Below are 21,442 nucleotides of genomic sequence, written 5' to 3'. Positions count from 1 at the left end.
TATATATATATATATATATGATATGAATACATTAGCATTGGTAAATTTCTTAAAGAGTCGAAACTAAAGGTCGAAACGTCTAATTAATTTATTATTTAACGAAGAATTTAAATTCGCACACGAGTACTTACTATTGGTTCCATTTGACATTTACATTTTTGTGATGGAAAAAACAAATGCTGTACGTCAACAAGTACCTACGTTTTGCGGTTATAAAAATGCAACCGAAAGGAGAAAAGAATTGATGACGACGGAAGCAAGTGGAATAGAGTTCGTCTAATCGTAAATCTTCGGGCGAGTTCTCACTGAAAACGGATCAACGATCAGCTTTCCAAAGCCTTTGAGAAACCGCTACTGCTCAAGAAAACGCGCGATTTTTTTTGTACACCCTTTATAGCATTTGCACTGAGGTCTTTCCCTTTATGTCAAACAGGAAGAATTTGAGATGCAGAATTTGAGATAGATCAAAGTCGTAACATCACTCGTTCCTCCGGAATATCACGGGGGACCAACGATTCTTCTGTTTCTATTTTCTAATGGATATACACCAGCAAACAATTCGCCGCTCGATTGAAATTCGCGTAGTCTCGTTTTCTCGTTTGCCTATCGATGCTTAAACTAGTATCAACATAGATAGGTCGGAATGTCATAGACCTTGCGATCGGATCTCCTCCATAGAAAGAACAGTTTTTATTCAAGTGCCGAAAAATTTTACTGGATACAAATTTGAAAATAATTTCGTCGAATCATCAAAATAATAGAATATAAACTCTAATATCTAATAGTATCTAAATAATATCAAAATAATTATGTAAGACATTCAAGTTACTAGAAAACACAATTCTTTTGCAGCATTGTTTATTATGCTTGAGTTTCCTACATAATTGTTTTAATGATCCAACAAAATTGTCTTCAGATCTGTATTTAATTAAATTGTTAGATAACAAAATCATTCTTTCTATGCCCAAATACGAAATTATACGCGGCTTTCATGACGTATAAAATGGGTATCATTTTTCGCGAAGCTCTTATCGCAGATTACATCGTGCGCAGGCGAAGGGAAAATTTGAAGTTAACGAAATATTCTGTTTTTCGATAAGGCGAAAATGCCATAGCGGACATTATCATTATCGTTGGAAGCTGTCATGTTCAGCTGAAAGGTGGGACAGGCGACAGATTGTTATCGTGGATTGTAATAGGTTCGTTCTCTCTTCAGCTGCCACTTTTCGCACTTGTCCACACTTCTCTCTTTCTCATTTTTTTCTCCCATCTCGTTTTTCTTCGCCAAGCGTGAACTACAACACGCCGTTTCATTTAGAGCTGCGGAGAGTCTAATAAAATGCAGCTGGAAAGAACGGACTTAATGCGAAGTCGGGTCGGGGGAAATCAAAGTTCTCGTGTGATGGAACCGGAATTGCAGTGACATCGTACAAAATGTTACGTCCGCCTGATTCGATCTTACGAATTCCCGAATATGAAACTTCCATTAAATTTCAATTTAATTTATTTTCCCACACATATTTTCAATACTGACATATTTTATATAATAATAAGGAAATAATGAGGAAATTTAATTGCGAATATTCTTCTTGAGAAATAATCCTTCTTTGGCTTCTTGACATATTAATGTCTTCTTTGACATATTAAGTATAATAATTGATTCTATTTATCATATTCGATAAGATTGAAAAATATGGATACTATTAACAATAGTGATTGTATCTAAATACTTTTTGACAATGAGGAAAAAATTTTCAATAAATTGAGAGAAATGAAAGCAGACGATTAATGTAGTAAATAAACGTGCAATTATCGTCTTTTTCTAACGCCAAAGTACTTGGTATTTCAGGAATCGGAATATGATACTTCGTTGCTATCGAAGCGCCAAATCGAAGCATCAAAAGCGCCGATAAAATCAGAGGTTTCGCGACTCGAGGCGAAGGTGACATAACGGCGACGACATGTACGGTCGAACGATAAGAGATGCTATAATAATCTTACGTAAAGCCGGAAGTGTACCAATCGCAAGTTGTGTATCGCAAGTCACGAATTGCAAACGGAAGCGCATCTCCGCCCACCATAAGAAAATAAATGCTGCAGGCTTATTTTGTAACTCTTAACGGAAATTTCGTTATCATTATAACGCTGCTACGCAGTTGTTTCACCATGATAAAAATGCTGCGTAGCGGCTATTTAATGATAACGAAATTTGCGTTACGAGTTACAGAATAAATCTGCTGGATTTAATTGCAAATACTTTTCTTGAGAAATAATTGTCTTCTTGGCTGTATTATGAATAACAATTGATTCTATTTATAATATATTCAATATCGCGATGAGATCGAAGATTGTTGATAAATTACTATCATTATCTGTTACTATGACTGTATCTAAATCGCATCTGTGTTTTTTGACGCTTATATTATTCAAATCAACTTTTAAAAATAAGGCTTTAATCTCGTTCTTCGTTCATACTATTTACAAACACGATAAATGCAAATACAACAGAAATTGAAAATAAAATCACTGGCTGGAAGTGCTTCATAATTCTCAAGAAAATATGAGTGCCATTCACGTAATTAGCAACGAAATGTAATATGTGTTGTAGCAATTAATTTCAAATATTCTCGGTTATAGAAAAAGCAAGATAGCTTTATTTACGCGCGCTCCAAGATAGCATTTTCTCAAGCGTTAAAACATTAATACAACAAGAGATGCAAAAGAATGGATCTAACAGCGCGAGAATAATTATGAAATTAAAGTAAACAAGAAAAGAGAGAGAGAGAGAGAGAGAGAGAGATTGCTAATAAAATTATCTGTTTATTAGCTCAAATTGTGTACATAAATGCCCCTCCCCGCGTCGCGTGCACAAATCCGCGAACTAAAATACGTGTAACACGCACATGCGAATAACCATGAAAAATAGTGAACGCACGTTATCTTAATGGAAAACAAGAAGCTCCTTCGTCTATTATCAGTTTTGTTTTCGAATGCCCGACATACTAAAAAACTCTCACGTACCGTTGTCCATAACGCGGAAAATCTCCGCGTGCATTTTTATAGATAAACAATCGCTTCGTGCACCTGCGGTCTTGAATTTCGATATTCGTATCGTCGATTGTGTAATAGATTAGCGAGAAGACCTCTTTTAAGCTCTTCTCTCTCTCTCTCTCTCTCTCTCTCTCTCTCTCTCTCTTTCTTCTTTCAATTTGAAATAAATTAAGCTAGGATTATACGAACGGATATCGTGACGGAAACTTAGTTGCAAGTTCATAGCAAAGTTGGAATTGATTAAAACAAGTCAAGCAAGCGCTGTGAAGGCGACTGTAAAGCACGCGTCGTTCGCGATTTTGTATTTGATTGTATGTAATCTATCGATTCTCTTTAAAACGTATAGTAAAAGATTCATGAATGTAAAGATACAGCGTTACTTATGCGCGAGACGTTATATGAATGGATGATTATTAGTAAAATCTTACTCTGGGTCAACATTTCTTGCCTTTCGAACGGCAAAATATCCGTTGTGGAAGGTGAAAAAAATTACAGTACAGAAATAATCGTGTATCCGTTTAAGTTATTGCGAATCGACGGACGATTTCGCGATCAAAGTTCGAAATCGGAGCGAGTGCGATTTCGCAGAAAGGTCCACTTTACGCCGTGCGAATCTCGCGCGGCACACCTAAGAGACGTTGAAAGCACTGCTACGAAAAACACTCTCCGTCCCAGGAGAAATTCTCGAACACGGCCCAGCACTAGTACAAAATCATCCCTCTCTGACTCACCCCCGTGACACGCTCTGAATTGAGTACCCGAGGACACGGGGGCGGCCGTCCGTAATCGCGTTATTTAGGATTCTTCACGAGGCGAGCAGAGCGAGAGACGCGGCGCAACTAGCCAGGGTAGTCCCGAGAAAGTAAACCACCCCGAGGAAAAGTAGGGTGGCTCGTCCGGCGGCGTGCTCGTTACGCCGTACCCGCCCAACGCCAGAGAGAGAAATAGAGGATCGTCGATCTTCTCGACTTCTCCGCGAGAGAGATTCCGGCGATGCTGGCCGATAATCGGCACGATAGCATGATGGGTGAGATAGAAAAACGGAACGTACAGACAAGAGGAAAAGGAAAAAGAAAGAAAACTGAAAAAGAGACCACCTTCTACATCCCCGAGCTATACTCGCCCGTGTCGAGTGCGTCACGCATCCTTTCCGGTATTCCTGGCGCGAGGCGGCGGAGGCTGCTGCGATGCGCGAACGAGGCGAGGCGAGGCGAGGCGAGGCGAGGTGAGGCGTTGCGATGCGAGGCGAGGTGAGAGACAGGAGACTCGATCCTCCCTCCCGAGAGCAAGCGAGCGAACGAGCGAGCGAGCGGCCACCCCTCGTCGACGCGGTCGTGGCGATCGTCAACGGAGATCCTTCTCTCCCGCGAGTCGCGCGCGTTGCGAGAGTTGGCGACAAGCTGCGCTTCTCCGCCGTGCGTCTCGACCGGAGAGTGCGCACGGAATTGACGAGGGCGAGAGAGGGTGAAAAGGTAGGCGGCGGAGGGCGGGGATGAGAGAAGGCGCTCTCGCACTCACATGTCTGTCGTGTGATGAAATCGGCGCGCGCGCGACATACCCCTGTATCACCGACGATGGGGTACGATGGGATGCGAGGACGAGCACCGGGTCGGGACTGTGGTCATCACGCCGATGACGATGACAACGACGACGACGACGACGACGACGATGACGATGACAATGACGGTGCTTGCTGCTGCCTTCTTCTTCTTCCTGTACCAATCGACTCTACTGCGACTGTCGCTTCCTCGCGCGCGTTACGAGACTCGTGCGATCGACGGCGATGTCGTCGTCGGTGCGCGTGGTGTCCCCGTTAGACTGTCGCCGACCGACTGACGCGTGATTACATGCATGGTTTAACGCGGCCCCGACATCGCTCAGGGCGGGACGCAACCGAACGTGTGCTAGTTGCTACGAACGAGGTAGAGAAAGAGGAGAGTCGGATAGGGGTGGCGAGACGGATAGACGAACGCGAGGATGCGGTCGAGTGAGAGAGATTTCGTTTGTGGGATGAGATGAGAAGGGTGAAAGAGGAGGGAGGGAGGGAAGGGGGAGAGAGAGAGAGAGAGAGAGAGAGAGAGAGAGAGAGAGAGAGGGCGCGCGTAAGAGGAGCGTTCAACACGGAGGAATGCTCCACGCGTAAGTCGTGATCGGTGCTGGCGTGGGATCAGAGTAAAGACTGACTGTGATGGTAGTGGTGATGATAGTGGTGGTAATGCTTGTGGTAGAGAGAGCGCTTCTGGACGAGGAAGGTAATTTAACCCCCGCTTCCCTCCCCCCCCCCTCTCTCTCTCTCTCTCTCAATTTATTCGACTGACTTGATCAAGGGGGTGCGAGCGAGGGAGAGAAGCTCGAGATGAGGAAGAGAGAAAACGAAGAGGGAAGTGACTAGAAGAACGAGGAAAAGGTTATTTGGAAGAGAGACTGGAAAGAGGGAAAGAGCAAGATTAGAAATATAGGAAGGGGAAGGCTCGGAAAAAGAGGGAAAGTTGGTGTGCGTGTATATGTGCATCCCGATATGCGCTTGTGCAATTATGAGCAACAGAGATGGGAAACGCATGAGAAACAGAGAGGGAAACGACAAACGGCGCTGTACTCCGATAACATTCGCGTTGGCACCGCGAGGCGCACTAAGGGCGTGGGCAATCCGCGAGGAAGCAAGCGAGCGAGCGAGCGAACAGGACTGGTGCGAACGACGATGGACTACATTGATTTTGATTTTCGAAGGCGCGCGCATTTCGTATTCTCTGGATCTGCCCATTCATGCCGCTCCCGTCTCCCTAACTGCTGAGGACATTGGTCTTGTCCTCGTACGAAAAGGAGAACATTTCGGTGCACCGGGTATAGTTTTAGGATTTTAAAGGCGTTGCAACTTGTTTACATAAACGTGAGCGCGACCGCATTCAAAATTTGATTTATTAGTCGAATATATAATGTGATGTTAGCATTCAAACAATGAAAAATGATCATCACTTTTTATTATGTATAAAAAAATGTCCGTTCTTTTCATGAGAAGACTGATTATTTTACCAATTCTTTTTCAATTAAAGAGATATATACAGAGTTTACAGCAATTGCAAAATATTTATTTGATAATTGACTTGAAATTACATCATTATGATTTGAAGGAATAAAGGCTTTGATGTTGCACTGATATATTGGTCATTCTCATATGGAAAGAACAGATTGAAATCTCATTGATCTTTATCTCATGATTTATTAGACAGACACATCTAATAGGTAGAGACATACAAGTCACTTGCAATGTCGCGCGGCAATGTAACGAGCACGTAGTGATATTAATTTATAGTTTTACACAAGGCGGTACCAAATATACGAAGAGAGAACAGAGTAAACCTGTATAGTATACGCTTCCTTCCCATCGCACCATAGACTTCATCTATGCTCCCGCAGAAGTCAAGCGCTCGCGCAACTGCGTATAAATCCACGCAATCTGTACGATTGTTCTACTTAGCAATAAATAAATATCCATTAGAGTGAATTTAGATCACATGAAGTATCCGAAGCCGAAGGTTCGTTTTATAGCATCCCAGTAATACCTGTCCCAATTCTCCTTCGTAGAGAGCTCCTCACTGAAAATCACGACGTTTCCGCATGATGATTTTACTTGTCAATAATACCGTTAAATTTTAACAGAAAGTCATTGTTCTCAAGTTTACCTCACTGGAACACCGCTCTGTGTTAAATTGACTTCAGTATGATCATTTTTTTCACAGATATCGATCGTAACATCGCTGAAATGTCCGGACGGCCACTGTTTACAACGCCATTTTTGGATAATTTTCGTTGGAGTGATCTCTATGAATTCGCCGTGAATATTGCCACCGAATAATTCAAATTGACCATTTTTCTTCGGCTCTAGCTTTACCGGGTTCTTCGTAAATGCTTGTACCATCTGTGAAAATTAAAAATTCTGTTATAAGTTGGCTAGTGGCTTAGTTTACATTAATACCGTCTATATTGAGACAATAATTTGGTAAAATTATTACCTCGATCGAAGAGAGGACGTTGTAAAATTCATCCGCTCTGCATTGAAATTTTACATTTTGCTTAATTGTAGTAGTTGAGATTTTACAGTTTGCTGTTTTGTTATTGTTCGTTGGCGTCATTGCAGCATTCATTTGCATCTTGAGAGGAAATACATTATTAATTATTTTACTACTTTATATTATAAATATGTTATACATACTTTAATATTAAAACCAGATGTTATATTAGAAATATTTTCCTTTTCTTTATCGTTATCTTTTTTAGGAAGTATCATTCCTTTCGTAAACTCTGCAAATAAAAAAAAATGGATTACAAATGTTATATTTTTTTTTAAATATGAGCAATTTACATCACAAGTTAGTAAATTAACTTACCTTCTTTTAGAGAAGATACATATTTCTTTAATTTTTCTCTTATTGCATCTTTACCCTTAGTATGTAAGAATTGTTTAACTTTCTCTCCTTCATCTGTACTATCTTTTAATGTAACTTCAATCTATAAATTACAAGACATTTACATGTCTATTTAAATTCTGGCATAGCAATTTAGTAGTATACTATCAAAGGAAAACTGATTACTGATCGAGAAACCAACATTAAAATGAAACAAATAATAGTTTTAACCAGATTGCCTAATTTAATAATTATATAATTCAATTAAAAATACTTACATCTACTTCACTAATATCATTTTCTTCAGAGAGATTAGGAATATTAATTTTACCCTCAATATCTTTACTGGAGTTTCCATCTGATATCCATTTAAGAACAATATTCCATTCATAAAAGAAAATAAGTTTCCCTTTTCTATTATTTGCTATCGCCTCACCTTCACATTTTTCCATTTCTGTTATTTTACATAATACTACAAATTGAAATAAGATTTATGGATAAAGTTTAAAAATATTATAATTTCAGGACATAGTATAGTGTTCCATTTTCATAAGATATGATAAAATGTTTTAGATGAAAGCAGAACGGTTTCAAAAAAAAAACATTTTGATCACGTCGCTTTTTTTAGGTGAAAGCGCTAAAAACATATGAAGATCACCTTTACTTTTTTATATGAAATTATATAATTATTTTACATATTATTCCACTAATTTTTCTGCATATAAAAGTATTAAGATAGAGATATTAAAAAGCAAGTTAATGAGATATTTTATACTGTATTCTGATACACATATTAACGTTAAATGTCTTTATTAATATCTATTAATATTTGATTTTTTGATAATTGTGCCTTAATACTTTTGTGAACAGAATATTGAAATTAATCAATTGCTCGTTTAAAAAATTATCCATTCTCCAATTTTTTTTCATTTTTTGATATCTCTACCTTAATATTTTTATATGCAGAATTAGAAGAATCATATTAATTAAAAAAACCAATAACATAATCAAAACATAACGTATCCCTCGAAATCTTTCTATCTGAAATATTTTTTCATATCATATTTTTCAAGATATTTGCCTGTGGCAATTAAAGAGACACTTTACATATTCTTTCCAAATTTCCAATTTTATAAATGCATGTTACCAACCTCCTTCTCCCTCAATTTTGAAATTTATAAAAAGTTCTTTCAACTTTTCTTGTGACCATGCACAGGCATTCTTCTCTGTCCTACAGAATAATTTTAATACATTAAAAAGTATAAAGAAAAAAACCACACTTTGAGAAACAATCAAATGCTGATATACATTATTAGAATCGAATAGTCGACTTAAAGATATTTCAACTAATACGATTATGGAGCAACATACCAATGCCAGTTATTAACATTGGTTGCATCAGGTCTCTCTTCCACAATCCAACGTGGATCGCCTTCGCCCCATTTTGCCATACTTCCAAGTGGTTGTCGGGAATTTAACAATAACGTTCCGAGCCAAGCACACTGGAATTGGAGCTCAAGGCAATTTCCAATTCGCAAAGCCGTTGGAGATAAATCGAGATCGCCGAGCTAACCTTCTAGAAAACTCAGTTTTCCAGAACAGCAACTGAAACTCGCCTGCGTAACATAACCTATGTTTTAAACGGTAACGAGATGACCATCAGCGTCGATGAACATCCGTTAATGAAGAGATCCATTGTGATTTTTTTCGGCATATACGCGTTACTTACTTACGAGTCGTCCTACGAACTGCGGTTAGCAAGCGTTCCGAGTTTAATGTCGGGCCGCGTTTTTCGGGACGGCTCGCTCGTAAAATGCAAGTGTTCCGTTTGCACTTACGAGGTGTTGCTTCGCGCGGTGGTTTATCGTGGGACGACGACAGAACCCGCTGTCAGAGTCAACAATGTCGATTAATAATACTGATTCGCTCGCGAATCACCAGTCTAGACTGCCATAAAAACGAATCTGATTATCTGACGCTGACCGAATTGGCGTGCAAGCCGCGGAGCATGTTCGAGCATTCTGGAAACTTCGACTGGGATTGATACCGAGGTGGCGCACTCACGCGATTTTCGATCACGGTGTTACAAATGGCGGAATTTTCTCCGGCGGCATATATCAATTTGCTGATCTTAATTACATATTGGAATTACTGTTCGCGATTATTAGATAACTTATAATTAACAATGCACTAATTTATCGGCTAGATTCTGCATTCTCCTTTATATTATCATTATTTCGATGCTTAAGGACGATGTTTTGTTTTTAAGAATAAGTTTTCTTTTTTTTTTTTTTAAATTAAAACATAAACTTATTTTTGGTCAAAACGGATTTTAGGTGCTTAAATATTTTAGAGTGATTTTATATACATATTTAATTCTGCAAATCGCGCGAAATCTTTTTTAGTCTTGAAATATAATCATGAACACGAAGTAGAGAATAGTATAATAATATAATATAATATATAGTAATTTAATAATTTTTGATGTCAATTCTTTCTTTTAAGTAACGATTATCTTTAACAAAGAATTATTTTCTTGATGAATAATTCTTATAAAATATCCTTATTACAAATTTTAGAAAAACATTGATACTTAAAACAAGATGTTCTTTTGAGGAATATTATAAAATTGATCAAAGAAATGGCTTTATATAATAAATAAATTAAATATGTTTTAATTTAATAATCTTAATTAAAATGTATAGAATTTAGAATAGGTTTTGAATAAGGTTTGATGCTTGATAGATTTGCGGATATATAAACTTTTGAAATATTTGAAACAGATAATTGTTATTTGCGTATACAATATGTATGTTTTTTTGTGTAAATTGCCTGAATAAGTTTCGATTGAACACCCCGTGTATGTAATATTCTAACAACAAGAAAAACGTAGAACGAATTTAAATCAAAATAATATTGTGGTTTTCTCCAAAAATAAATTAAATATACATACATATAAATTTATAAATGAATATATTATATATATGATTTATTTTTGGAGCCACAAAGCTATTTTATTTTATTTTACGTGGGACATTCTCAATTCCCAGTCTCTGTGCATCCAGTGTTTCAATCCAGATTGGAATTTGGATTGACTTTTTATATATAATAATTCTGTGAAATCTATTGAGATTTAGAATCGTTTGCATCGTGATTGCTTACAGCGAAACATTTGCAGAATATCAGACATCAAAGAGAACAAAGAGAACAAAGGGAGAGAGTTTTATTACATTTCTTTGTCAAATTATTTATTACACATTACAGATAAGATCATTGTCACAGTCACGGCGAACGTTTCGCTTGTATTATTTTGATCTTCTTGAACAAAAAGTCATCCTCTTATATTACTCGAGTGTGTATAACAGTATTTGTTCTAATATTACTAATTCGACTTGTCCACGAATGAATCTCGATCATGTTTATCGTATATCTTTAAATCCGATTCCACCAATGTAGGATTAACTTTAATCTCGGTTTAATTTATTCTTTATCTACTCTAATTCTTAGAATTACAAGTATTAGAATTATCTACTCTAATACTTAGAATTAGTCTTTATCTTAGAATTTATTTAAATTTTAGAATTAGAAAAAGAGTGAACTGAATTGAGATTAAAAAAATTAAACTTATATTGATGGAACCAGACTTAAGAGCAGAGATCGGCTTTGAAGTTATTATTATCATTATATATTGAATCTCGTTAATAAAAAAGTCATGGATATTTGTTTTCTTCCTCAATACAAATATCTATATAACCTTTGATTTCGCTTCTTTATTCGCAAAGCCCAAGATATTCTTTGGTTCTTTACAGAAAAAACGCCGATCCCTGTTCAAGATATATATAATAATCGATCCTTTTAATGCGCTAAAAAAAGATCGGTATTTAATTGCAAAAAAAAGTCAGGGGTCTATTTATATTTGTAGCCCTCTTGCGCCGGTCCTGGAGCGGGATAAGTAGCGGTTCCTTCGTATCGTATCATCGGCCGATACCCGTTCTGATCGGCGATATAATCGACAAATTGGGTCCTACCATCTGGCAGCAGCACATGATACGTTCCCGTGGCCTCCATGTCCTTCCTCATTTCGCGATGCCCAAAGTCTAGACCTGCCGCCGCGTCCTGGACCTCGTACGAAAACTCATAGTTCGCTGGATCCTAACATAAGTTTCAATAAGAACGACATGTCTAATAATAGCGGGAACAGGTGATCGATTGGTATTTTAAAATGAGATGAAAATTACAAAAGTGAGAAAGTGTTACTAAATGTTTTAATAAAATTATAAATATTTTAGTAAATTTGCTCTTTTGTCACTTTCACCTCATTTCAAGATACACAGCGATCCCCAGAAAAGTGTCACAAGGAATAAGTTCCACTTGACATTTGCAATATTTACGAGCATTCACAGAAAGAAGTTTTGCTAAAGTATTTAAAAATTATGCTACAGATTTGAAAATAATTTTGTTAAACTTCTAAAATAATTATATAAGACACTCCAACTGATTGCTAGAATGTTAAAACTTTTTGCAGCATTATTCATCATGTTTGAGTTTCCTACATAATTATTTTGATAGTTCAACTTAAAGTTTTTAGATCTGTATCTACCTAAATTTTTAGATATCTTACGCAGAAAAAAATTTGGTTGAATTAACTGGAATTCTGATGGAAAATGAACGATTCGAAATTCTGGTTGAGTTCTTAGATTTCTGATTAAATCTACTGAATGTTGATTATTTCAACTAGAATTTTAGATTTAATCTAATAGATTTAACAAAAAATCTTGTAGATTTAATTAAATTCTGGTCCGTTCATTTTTCATCAGAATTCTAGTTAATTCAACTAAACATTTTTTCTGTGCAGCAAAATCATTCTTTTTTGCCCTAGTTTAAATTTGATAAACAACAAGGTTGTATTTAACAGAGAAAACAGCAATTGTCATAAATTTCTTCAGTATGATTGCCCTTAAATCCTCATTAGATCTATAAACCAATTATATTAAAGAATTTTACAACAGCAGTAAAATTGCTTTCTCTGTTTAATTTAGTCAATCAATGGCTGCTTAACAGTTGAGAGAGTGCTCGTTGTTATTAGTGTTCTAAATAATTCTTATATATCATCTAATCAGACTTTTTTAGATCTAGAAGAATACATTAATAATACCGAGCGCTCCGTGATTTTTTAATAGTTGGTTCCTACACTTATTGTTAAGTCCAGCAAAGAACTAAGGCAAGTAATCAATCATTAAAGAATCACTCACACGAGCGTTTATTCAGTTTTCTCTACTTAACGCAACTAATGATATTCGCAAGTGTTGCGAATGTCAAAGAGAACATATCCAAGAATCACATATTGCACATTCTGAAAATAAATAAAGTGAATCTCGACGATTAGCGGATCTCTAATGATTAAGATTCAGTTTCACAACTTATGGTTAACTTAATCGAGGTTTAACTTATTCCTTTCCTCTTTCTAATGCTAGAATTGGAAAGAGATTGGAAAGAAATAAATTGAATCTCGGTTAACTGTGAGTTATGAAACTGAGCTTAAGTCATCGTCTAGTCTGAAGGACCTCGCACCAATCTTATGAAAAATGTTTTTTTGCGGATTTGACTAATTTTTGGATATGTTGTAGTTCTCTTTATTCTGAACAAGTCTCAATGGGCACAACTTGATCCTATAAGCTTTGAAAGATCCAGATTTTGGACATGATTACTGGACCTTTCAAGACTTATAACGCGAAAACGGCTCATAAGATCAAATTGTGCTCATTGACACTTGTTTAGAATAAAGAGAATTATAACATATCCAAAAATTAGCCAAATCCGCAGAATAGACATTTTTCATAAGATGGGTATGGGATCCTTTCTCTTATATTTCTTTTTTTTTCTCGAAGTTATTTATTATATATAATAAATACATACTTACACCGGCCCAATCGTCCGGATGACCGGTCCCGCCTCCTCCAGTACGAGGACCAGGTGGAAGATAAGCCGGACCTTGCGGTTCGTTCCGAACTCCTACTAGAAACATCGCTAATAGTGTCGCCTGTGCGAAAGAAGAAACACGGAAACTTGTACACGTATTGATGAAAAAGAAAGATTCTGACGTAACGAATTAATGAGAAAACGATTTCGCACCACTGATGCGAACATGTCTTGCGCACCATTCGATGCAAAATGATAAATAAATTAATTAAATGTGATTAATTATATTATGATATAAAGAGAAGCTTTTTTACTACAAGAAAAAGAGTTGATTAACTCTTTATCACATTTGCCGATTTACAAAATCTTTCGCAGAATTTTAATGAAAATTCTACAAAATGCTTCCGCGAACCATTTGTACCAACCTTACGGATCATTAGAAATTCGATAAAATTGTACGATCGTTCGCGAAACTGAGATGGTTCATCTTGACAACCATGGTTTTATAGCGCCCAATTCAGTTCCGACGGGACGATGATTGGAGTACGCAATATTCGTTATTCGGAGAGTTTTGGTGCGATCGCATAACTATAATTACGGTTAATAATAAAACCGCAGATTTCTGCAATGGGTCTAATCATTCGTTCGATGTAATCGCGATGATTCCTGATTCTGCAATTGTCGAAATACGAAGCCATGTCTCTTCCTCTTCGTTATATTTTCAAGTGATTCGTAACGATCAGAGGAGATGTCTCGTTCTTAAAATTGGATTATCGAATTTTAAAAAGATTTAATTACTTTACTGTCATTCTAAGCTGTTATTATGACACAAAATTCACTAAATAGACAAATCCAGAATTTATTTCTGTTAATATTATTATTAAGAGACCGATAAAGCGTTCAGATAGTTTCTTAATTCTATGTGAAAAACGCGTTTGGCAATATTCCAAGAATTTGTTAGCGGGTTTGCTCGATGGTGATTGCCATATAATTTGCATGAAAGCCTTACTCAAGAGATAGAGATAACAATAAGTTAGATTAATAGTTCTCCTTTCGATTGCATCACTGTTTTTTCCGTAGGCAGATACATCGCAAGATTTAAATGATGTGTTGCAAAATATCGTAATAGATATCACGAATCAAATTGCAACAATAAACGATGTGACTTTAAAGTAGTATTTTACTTCACATTAATTCACTTAAGGATGTATCACATTGTATAGTCCCTGCAAAGAAAATTAATTTGGAAATGTATTTAATATTTACACTTTAAATAAACTACGTACATATGAAAATTGTGTGAATAAGATTATATTTCTATTTAATAATATATTTTTGTTTCGTTTAGTTATTTTATTTGTTATTTTTAAAAATTAAAATTTAAAAAATGATAACAAAAATCTAATTTTTTTTATGTAAGTTTTTTTAAATATTCAAAATTATTTATGCAAAGTTTCATTCACTAATCAGTTACAATAAGGATATTTAGAACAAATAAATATTTTATTTATTTACTAGGCAATTAGTTCATGTAGTTATACATGAATAATTTTGAATACATTATGTACTTATATTTAAAAAATTGAAATTTTTGTTATTTATTTTATACATTTCCATATATTTTTATTAGAGCACAAATTAAACAAATATTCATACTACTATTCATAAAAATAACTTACAATCCAGATAAAATTTCATCAAATTTCATCAAATTAGGCATATTATTTTCAAATATGATTTAAAATAATTTGTAATTTTTTCATAATTTTATCATTTTAAAAATATATATAAAATATTATTAAAGAGGAACAGTTCGCGTTAGATAAATCTTTTAGTTCGTGCATCATAGACACTTGTTGCTAAAAATTTCTATGAAATTATAAGTGAATGAACAAGAGAGAGAGAAAAAGAGAGAAAAACATTGTCTGCGTTTAGCAGAAAAAGCAACTTCCCAGACAACAAAGTCCGTAATATCGTGATATAAAACATCTTAAAGATGTTTTAAAATAGACTTAAAGATATTTTTGTGAGAACAGTCCAGAAGACTTACAATATATCCATTTTTACTAATGTAAATTAACTTTGACCTCGGTTTAATTTACTCTTTACCTTTTTTTTATGTTTAGAACTGAAAAAAAGAGGACAAAGTTAAATCGAGAGTTAAACTACATTAATAGAAACGAGCATTAAAGATATTTTTACGAGAACAGTTTAAAACTTAATCTAAAATGTACTTTTTGCTTCCTATTTCTTTATAATTTTTACTTCTTGCCTTTTTCTCTCTTTATGACCGTTTTATCGACAATCGTGTTCCTTATCTCTTTCGAAGTGAACTTTTATTTTAGACAGAAAACGAAAAAATTGTGCTATGTACAAGATAAGAAGTAAAAAGGCAAGAGATAAAAAAGTAGTAAGAAGCAAAAAAGAAAAGAACACGGTGTAAATTAGGCTTTAAAAACATATTATAAACGACTTTTACAATTAAAAACGTTTTAAATTTTATGTTATCTGAGTTTATAACTGTTATAAGATTTTTTAATATGATTATTTAATGCTAGTATCCACCAATGTATTGGGTTGTCCGGAAAATTCGTGCCGCAAAAGATTTAAATAAATGTATACTAAAATTTAAATCTTCTGCGTTTCAATTTTCTTTCAAAATCGACACGAACTTTCCGGACAACCCTACATAGATTAACTTTAATTTCGGTTCAACTAACTCTTTATCTTTTACTAATTTTTAGAATTAGAAAAAACTGAAGAGTTAGTTGAACTGAGATAAAAATTTATTACATTGGTGTAGAAGCGGGTATTAGACATTTACAGTGAGAGCAAAAAATATTCGTACAAGGAAATTTTTTATTAAAATAATCTTATTTGTAAAAAATAAACATTAATTAACAATTTTATACAATGAATATATTCTGTTCTAACATAAATAAATGAGCTTCGCGTGTATTCCTGATTTTAGAAAAATTTTATTTTTTATATTTTAGCTAAATTTAGATTTTAGCTAAATTTCTCAACTGCACGAATACTTTTTGAGCATCTAAACAATAGAATCTTTAATTTTTGCTTATTTTTCAGATGATATATTTTCTAATAATTAATACACATATCTAATAATTAATACTCTTTTTCATATATATAATTTTAAGAAACATACATCTATATTTTATTTTTTATTCTTTATAAATAAATTGTTAATTTCTCAGCAAAAAATGATTGTCAATTAAACATCGAATCGATGTCGAATTAATGTTGAAATCATCATATCGATTCGACATCAATTCGATGACTCATTTCTCACTGGATATTTATTTTTTTAAAATAAAGATTTTTTTTTTAATATTTTCTCTGCACGAATACTTTTTGCACCCACTGTAGATGTAGTGAGAAACCAAAAGCAAATTGAGAGGATGGGCAGAATAAAGGCATAATTCTACTTAGGCTCTTTTTCCGGCAATTAACTTTTTCATGTAATTATCGTAATAGAGAAGTATTATAACAAGTAATTTCTTAAAGACATTATATAAATTCATTTGATATTGTATTCATTTGTATATAATAAAAAAGGACTCAGTAAAAAATTTTTCATGCATGAATATGTATAAATATACATAAACACGCATAAATATTCATAATATATATATAATTATATATGAAATATGTCCATACATATTCAAGCATCCTTCTTTCTTTCGTAAAATTACTTTTTAGTGTAATAGAAATAATAATAGTAATGTGAAAACATAAAAAACAATTAAAAGGATAATCTTCGCATTGTTTGTTTTTAGAAAAAAATAAGTTTGGAAAAATATTAAAAAATTAGCTCATACATAATTATGCGTAATTTTAATTATACATAAATAATTTTTTACATTTCTTCAAACATATTTATGCATGAAAAATTTTTTACCATAGCAAATTATTTTAATTTTTATTAATATCAAGATTTTGTAATTAGTTCCGCCCATCCTCTCAATTATATATATTAAAGAATTTTATAATAATTGTAGCTGTTTTTTCTGCTGAATGCAGCTATTGTTGAAATATTTTAATGTTGTAAAATGTAAATTGTAATGGATATTTTATAACGCACGTGTAGTTTTCACTGAATGGACGAGCAGAATAAGCGGTAAATTGAGCGTTATAGGAAGGAGTTTTTTTTCAACGTTACGTTGCCAGGCAACATGAAAACAATTCCGAGAACTGTGAATGCGCCTGAGGCAAACAAATTTCGTGGAACCGAGTTTTTCCGGATCAGGCGAGTCTTTAATATATTTTTGACAGTTTTAATTCATTTAATTTTCCGATTGACGATTTATTATCGTACGCTGATTTAACAAATACGTTGCAGTAACTTTTTACTTTCTTTTCACACAAATATAGAACTTCACAAATTGCGTTATGAACTTATCGTAAAGCCAATCTATGCAAGCTAAGCAAATTACATGCGATTTGCCGTTTGTATGAAATTCGTGAAGCACGAATAGATAGAGTCGAGTTTGCATTGTCATTTAGTATTCGTACCGGTTCGCCAGTGATTTTTCGACAACATCAAAGCGAATCGTTGCAAATGAATAAATTGTATTAGTTCGTATGTACGGAAAAAGTTACATTAAACAAGCAAATAAATGAGTCGCGAATAGTAGTATAGTATATTTTTGTCTAATTGTTTAATGTAATTAAGATTGAATGAGTTATATGTTATACTCACTTTTATTATAAAGAGATTTATGGACAATATTTAATCATAGTCATTTCTATATATGAATAGAAATTTCTTATTTATACATCACATAAAACACTTCATGTATGTATTTATATATTTACATATAAATTTATATCTACATAAAATTTATTTATAAATTCTTTTACATTCCCTGAAAGACTCGTTACTATATTAGAGATTGAAGTTGAGAGAGAGAGAGAGAGAAATATTTAATTTAACAAATCAAAAGAAAAAAACCAATAATTTAGTGAATTTTGCTTTTGATCAAATTCGATCTCAATCTTCTGATATGGATATTAAGAAATATAACAGAACTCAAATTTCACGTAGATATGAATTTGTTACTTATAAATGTAAATATGTATACAAAAAATTCAAATACATAAATACAAGTAATTAAGAGCAGTTAAAGAATTATTAGCAAATGGTTAATACGAGACTGCCACGGCAAATGCTTCTGAAAACCAATAAAACATTTCAACGCGTCGTAGTATCGCGATATGTTAGCAATATTGTATTTTAAACACAACGGCTTATACCTCAACATGACCTTGTTAACTGCGAAGTGAGTCGCGCCGGCCGGTAGCCGGCCATTCGCATACTTCAAGTCTATGCCATTGTCGTGTGCGGACGAATTATATGTTTCGCACGGCATCGCGCATTTAGCCGGTAATTCTATCAAATCGAGTGCTGTCGGGGATAATATCGGCAAGTGATTCATCATGGGTGTCAGTGCGAACGACGAATCTCGGAAGATAAATCAAATATATGCGTGATTACATTCAGTATATTCGCTATCAGCATCGCATCAGTACCTTTTTTGAACTCATTGGACGCGTTCAAGCTGAATAAATTAAGAAATTAGACTGCTAGCCTAATTGTCGCGAGCAAATGAATAGAATTGCTTGTTGTTTATAGATCCAACCAATCACATTTAATCGTTCGGCGAACAAGCTAGCTTTGTCTTGAACTTGCCCATTGCGTTTTTATTTTCGTAGAAATCTTATTCGAAGACTTCACAGGTTTTCAGTATTGCACGTTTTTTCTCGGTGATTCTGTCGAATTTAGCGTAAGCAATAATTTGCGAACGAAAATGACTGCATGAACAACGAAATTTTGTGATTAATAATTAAGTCGTGAAGTGAGCTGCGCACCGCCGGCCGATGGAACATGGCGCTTAGTTCAGTCTCTATTCGAGTCTCCAGGTCGCAGATGGATGGACGCTTCATGCAGCGTTGTGTGTTTCCTCGACAATTCAGTTGAATTAGTGTTACTTGATAAAATGGGAACAAAGTGATCGTATGAACAAGGAATTTTACGATGTCGCGAAGTGAGCTACGCGTCGACAACCGGTAGAGCGGGGCGCTCATTCAGTCTATACCGTTGCGTTGTGCGCGAATGGACGGACATTTTACGCAGTAAATTATATTTATTATATTGTCCTTTTCCTCGGTATTCTGTCGAATTTACAACTACCAGAAGCAATAATTTGAACGAAAGTGAGCAATGAATTACGCGATTAAGTTGCAAAATGTACTCTCGCGAACGTACGTATTTTTTCGAGGTCGTCCCGCCGTGTTACGTTTTCAAATTTTGTCGTTAATACAAAATTGTCGTAATTTTCATGAAAATCTCGTGCGTAGATGAACGCTTCTTTTCTCACACATTTCGTTCTTAATTTCATCGAACTGGGCGATGCCAAAATGACTGAAATGATGATTGAAATGGGAATGAGTGTATATTTGCGACAAGTGTATAATTATTGCAATCAGACAAGGGTGAGGGTTCCTGGAAGAGCCGGACAACAGAAGTCACAACATCCTAGGCATCAGCGTGTCAGCATCGCGAGGTAGATGAAACATCAAACGATGAGTACTAAACTGAATTATTCATCTCACGCAACAATTAATTCTTTTCTACCGATTGATGCATCGATTTTCCTCGCCGGTGCGTTCATTTGATTTTTGAATGTTAAATCGATTAAGGATGACAGGATCGTTTGGTATTATTGAGATAATACTTAATTATTCTCTTTCAAATTTATGCAATTTGCATCAAAATAATATTATTAAAATATTATCACGAAGTATTGAAAATTACACACATTCTTTAGCTACCGTCAAGTTCAGAAAAAATTTCTTTGAAGAAGGATTTGCGATTCATAGGCCTGATTAACAGGATGCTTTATTCTCTTTCAAATTCAGTATTCATTTTGCATTAAAATGCTACGGAATATTGAAACATGAAAATCATGTGTCTTTGATCGCCATCAGATTTAAAAAAATATTTTTTTCGAATGAATTTATACAAAGGCCTGATTTACAAAATTTTATTAACATTAACGTGCTAGTGAATTTTTCCAGTGAATTATAGAAAACTAGAAACTAAAAAATATCTTAAATTATATTTTTTAACTACCATTCTTGTAAAAAAAATTTTTTTTAAATTTTTGATTTATAATTATAATTGTAATTATATTTAAATTATATTTATAATGATAGATATTAAAAAAAAATTTTAATTATATTTTTTTATTTGTTTTCTAATTTGCTACAAGATCAGCATGGTAGTTGCTAGTAAAAACATCGTGTAAATCAGATTTATATCGTAATAATAAATTTTCCGAGCCAGTGATCAAACACAACCTATCGATTAAGGTAAATTCCTGGAACTACGAGAAAATGCGAATTTCATGGAACTGAATTCCGACTTCTTTTGCATCTATGTTATGCAGAATAAAATTTTTTTTAATTTTTTGCAGTGATTTTCTTGGAAATAATTTTCCGTAATGATACAAAATATATTTATGATTTTCGATAGCAGCGAAATAGTGTGTTTTTAAATTAAAAAGAAAATTTATAAAGTAGTATTAAATATTAATTAAATATATTTAAACAGCATCTATCTTTCTTCTTTCTCAGAATAAAAACGAATTATTTATCTTGAACAAGATTTATAATATTTCTTTTCTATTATATTTAGCGGATTCTATTATGCATTTATTCCAAAAGAAGTATTTTTCTCTTTTTTCCTCTTTCAAGGAACGAGTATTGCAAATTTACAACGTTCACTTTAAAATTAAATTCGAGATATATTCAGAAAATAAATTTTAAATCGCGCAAATTATATTTAGTTAAGAACTTTAGATGGAAATGAATATACGTAGCATTGAATTAAAATAAAGTATAACTTCTACCTCCAGAGAGAAAAACTATATCAACAAATATCATAATTTGATATTGATTCTTCTTTTAGTCGTTTTTTAAGTCGTTTTTTAATAAAAACAGTAAAAAAATTGTTTTTTCACTGGCAAGACGATTCTCTCTCTCTCTCT

General features: G+C 34.0%; 3 protein-coding genes across 4 annotated transcripts in view; 1 reads left to right on the top strand and 2 right to left on the bottom strand.

Annotated features, from left to right (window-relative positions):
• Nucleotides 1-5,950: 5,950 nt before the first annotated feature.
• LOC108691611 (activator of 90 kDa heat shock protein ATPase homolog 1) lies at nucleotides 5,951-9,481 on the bottom strand. 2 transcript variants are annotated; one of them, XM_018199452.1, is made up of 9 exons: nucleotides 9,184-9,481; nucleotides 8,826-9,070; nucleotides 8,606-8,685; nucleotides 7,733-7,926; nucleotides 7,437-7,557; nucleotides 7,262-7,350; nucleotides 7,062-7,199; nucleotides 6,732-6,967; nucleotides 5,951-6,644 (listed from the first exon to the last, which is right to left on the bottom strand). In XM_018199452.1, exons 2-9 carry the CDS (start codon nucleotides 8,903-8,905, stop codon nucleotides 6,560-6,562), a joined length of 1,023 nt encoding a protein of 340 aa, XP_018054941.1. In that variant the 5' UTR covers nucleotides 8,906-9,070; nucleotides 9,184-9,481; the 3' UTR covers nucleotides 5,951-6,559. The 2 variants fall into 2 exon arrangements, with proteins under 2 accessions (XP_018054941.1, XP_018054942.1); XM_018199453.1 differs by having other exon boundaries at nucleotides 8,826-9,084; nucleotides 9,184-9,216.
• A 1,879-nt stretch (nucleotides 9,482-11,360) lies between these two features.
• On the bottom strand, nucleotides 11,361-13,829 carry LOC108691460 (pro-resilin-like). The gene is made up of 3 exons (XM_018199210.1): nucleotides 13,799-13,829; nucleotides 13,375-13,494; nucleotides 11,361-11,606 (listed from the first exon to the last, which is right to left on the bottom strand). The coding sequence occupies exons 1-3, from the start codon at nucleotides 13,808-13,810 to the stop codon at nucleotides 11,361-11,363; spliced, it is 378 nt and encodes a 125-aa protein (XP_018054699.1). The 5' UTR covers nucleotides 13,811-13,829.
• Nucleotides 13,830-19,922: 6,093 nt separating this feature from the next.
• LOC108691567 (glutamate-gated chloride channel) overlaps nucleotides 19,923-21,442 on the top strand; it is a 77,493-nt gene continuing 75,973 nt past the window's right edge. Inside the window, exon 1 of the mRNA XM_018199365.1 lies at nucleotides 19,923-19,957. The gene's annotated coding sequence lies outside the window, so the exon portion shown is untranslated. The remainder of the gene's footprint in view (nucleotides 19,958-21,442) is intronic.

Source organism: Atta colombica, unplaced genomic scaffold (genome assembly GCF_001594045.1).
Source record: "Atta colombica isolate Treedump-2 unplaced genomic scaffold, Acol1.0 scaffold47, whole genome shotgun sequence".
In the NCBI taxonomy this organism is placed as follows: domain Eukaryota; kingdom Metazoa; phylum Arthropoda; class Insecta; order Hymenoptera; family Formicidae; genus Atta; species Atta colombica.
The sequence above is the reverse complement of the archived record's forward strand: the minus strand, read 5'-3'. Positions and strand labels throughout refer to the sequence as shown.

What these genes read in the sequence shown, in the direction of transcription:
- LOC108691611 (XM_018199452.1), bottom strand. Translation starts at nt 8,905, where the DNA reads ATGGCAAAATGGGGCGAAGGCGATCCACGTTGGATTGTGGAAGAGAGA. An exon ending in CAAAATTGAGGGAGAAGGAG is followed by an intron (nt 7,927 to 8,605) that starts GTTGGTAACATG and finishes TTCAATTTGTAG; the next exon opens with TATTATGTAAAATAACAGAA. An exon ending in ACGTCCTCTCTTCGATCGAG is followed by an intron (nt 6,968 to 7,061) that starts GTAATAATTTTA and finishes TAATTTTCACAG; the next exon opens with ATGGTACAAGCATTTACGAA.
- LOC108691460 (XM_018199210.1), bottom strand. An exon ending in ATCCGGACGATTGGGCCGGT is followed by an intron (nt 11,607 to 13,374) that starts GTAAGTATGTAT and finishes AACTTATGTTAG; the next exon opens with GATCCAGCGAACTATGAGTT.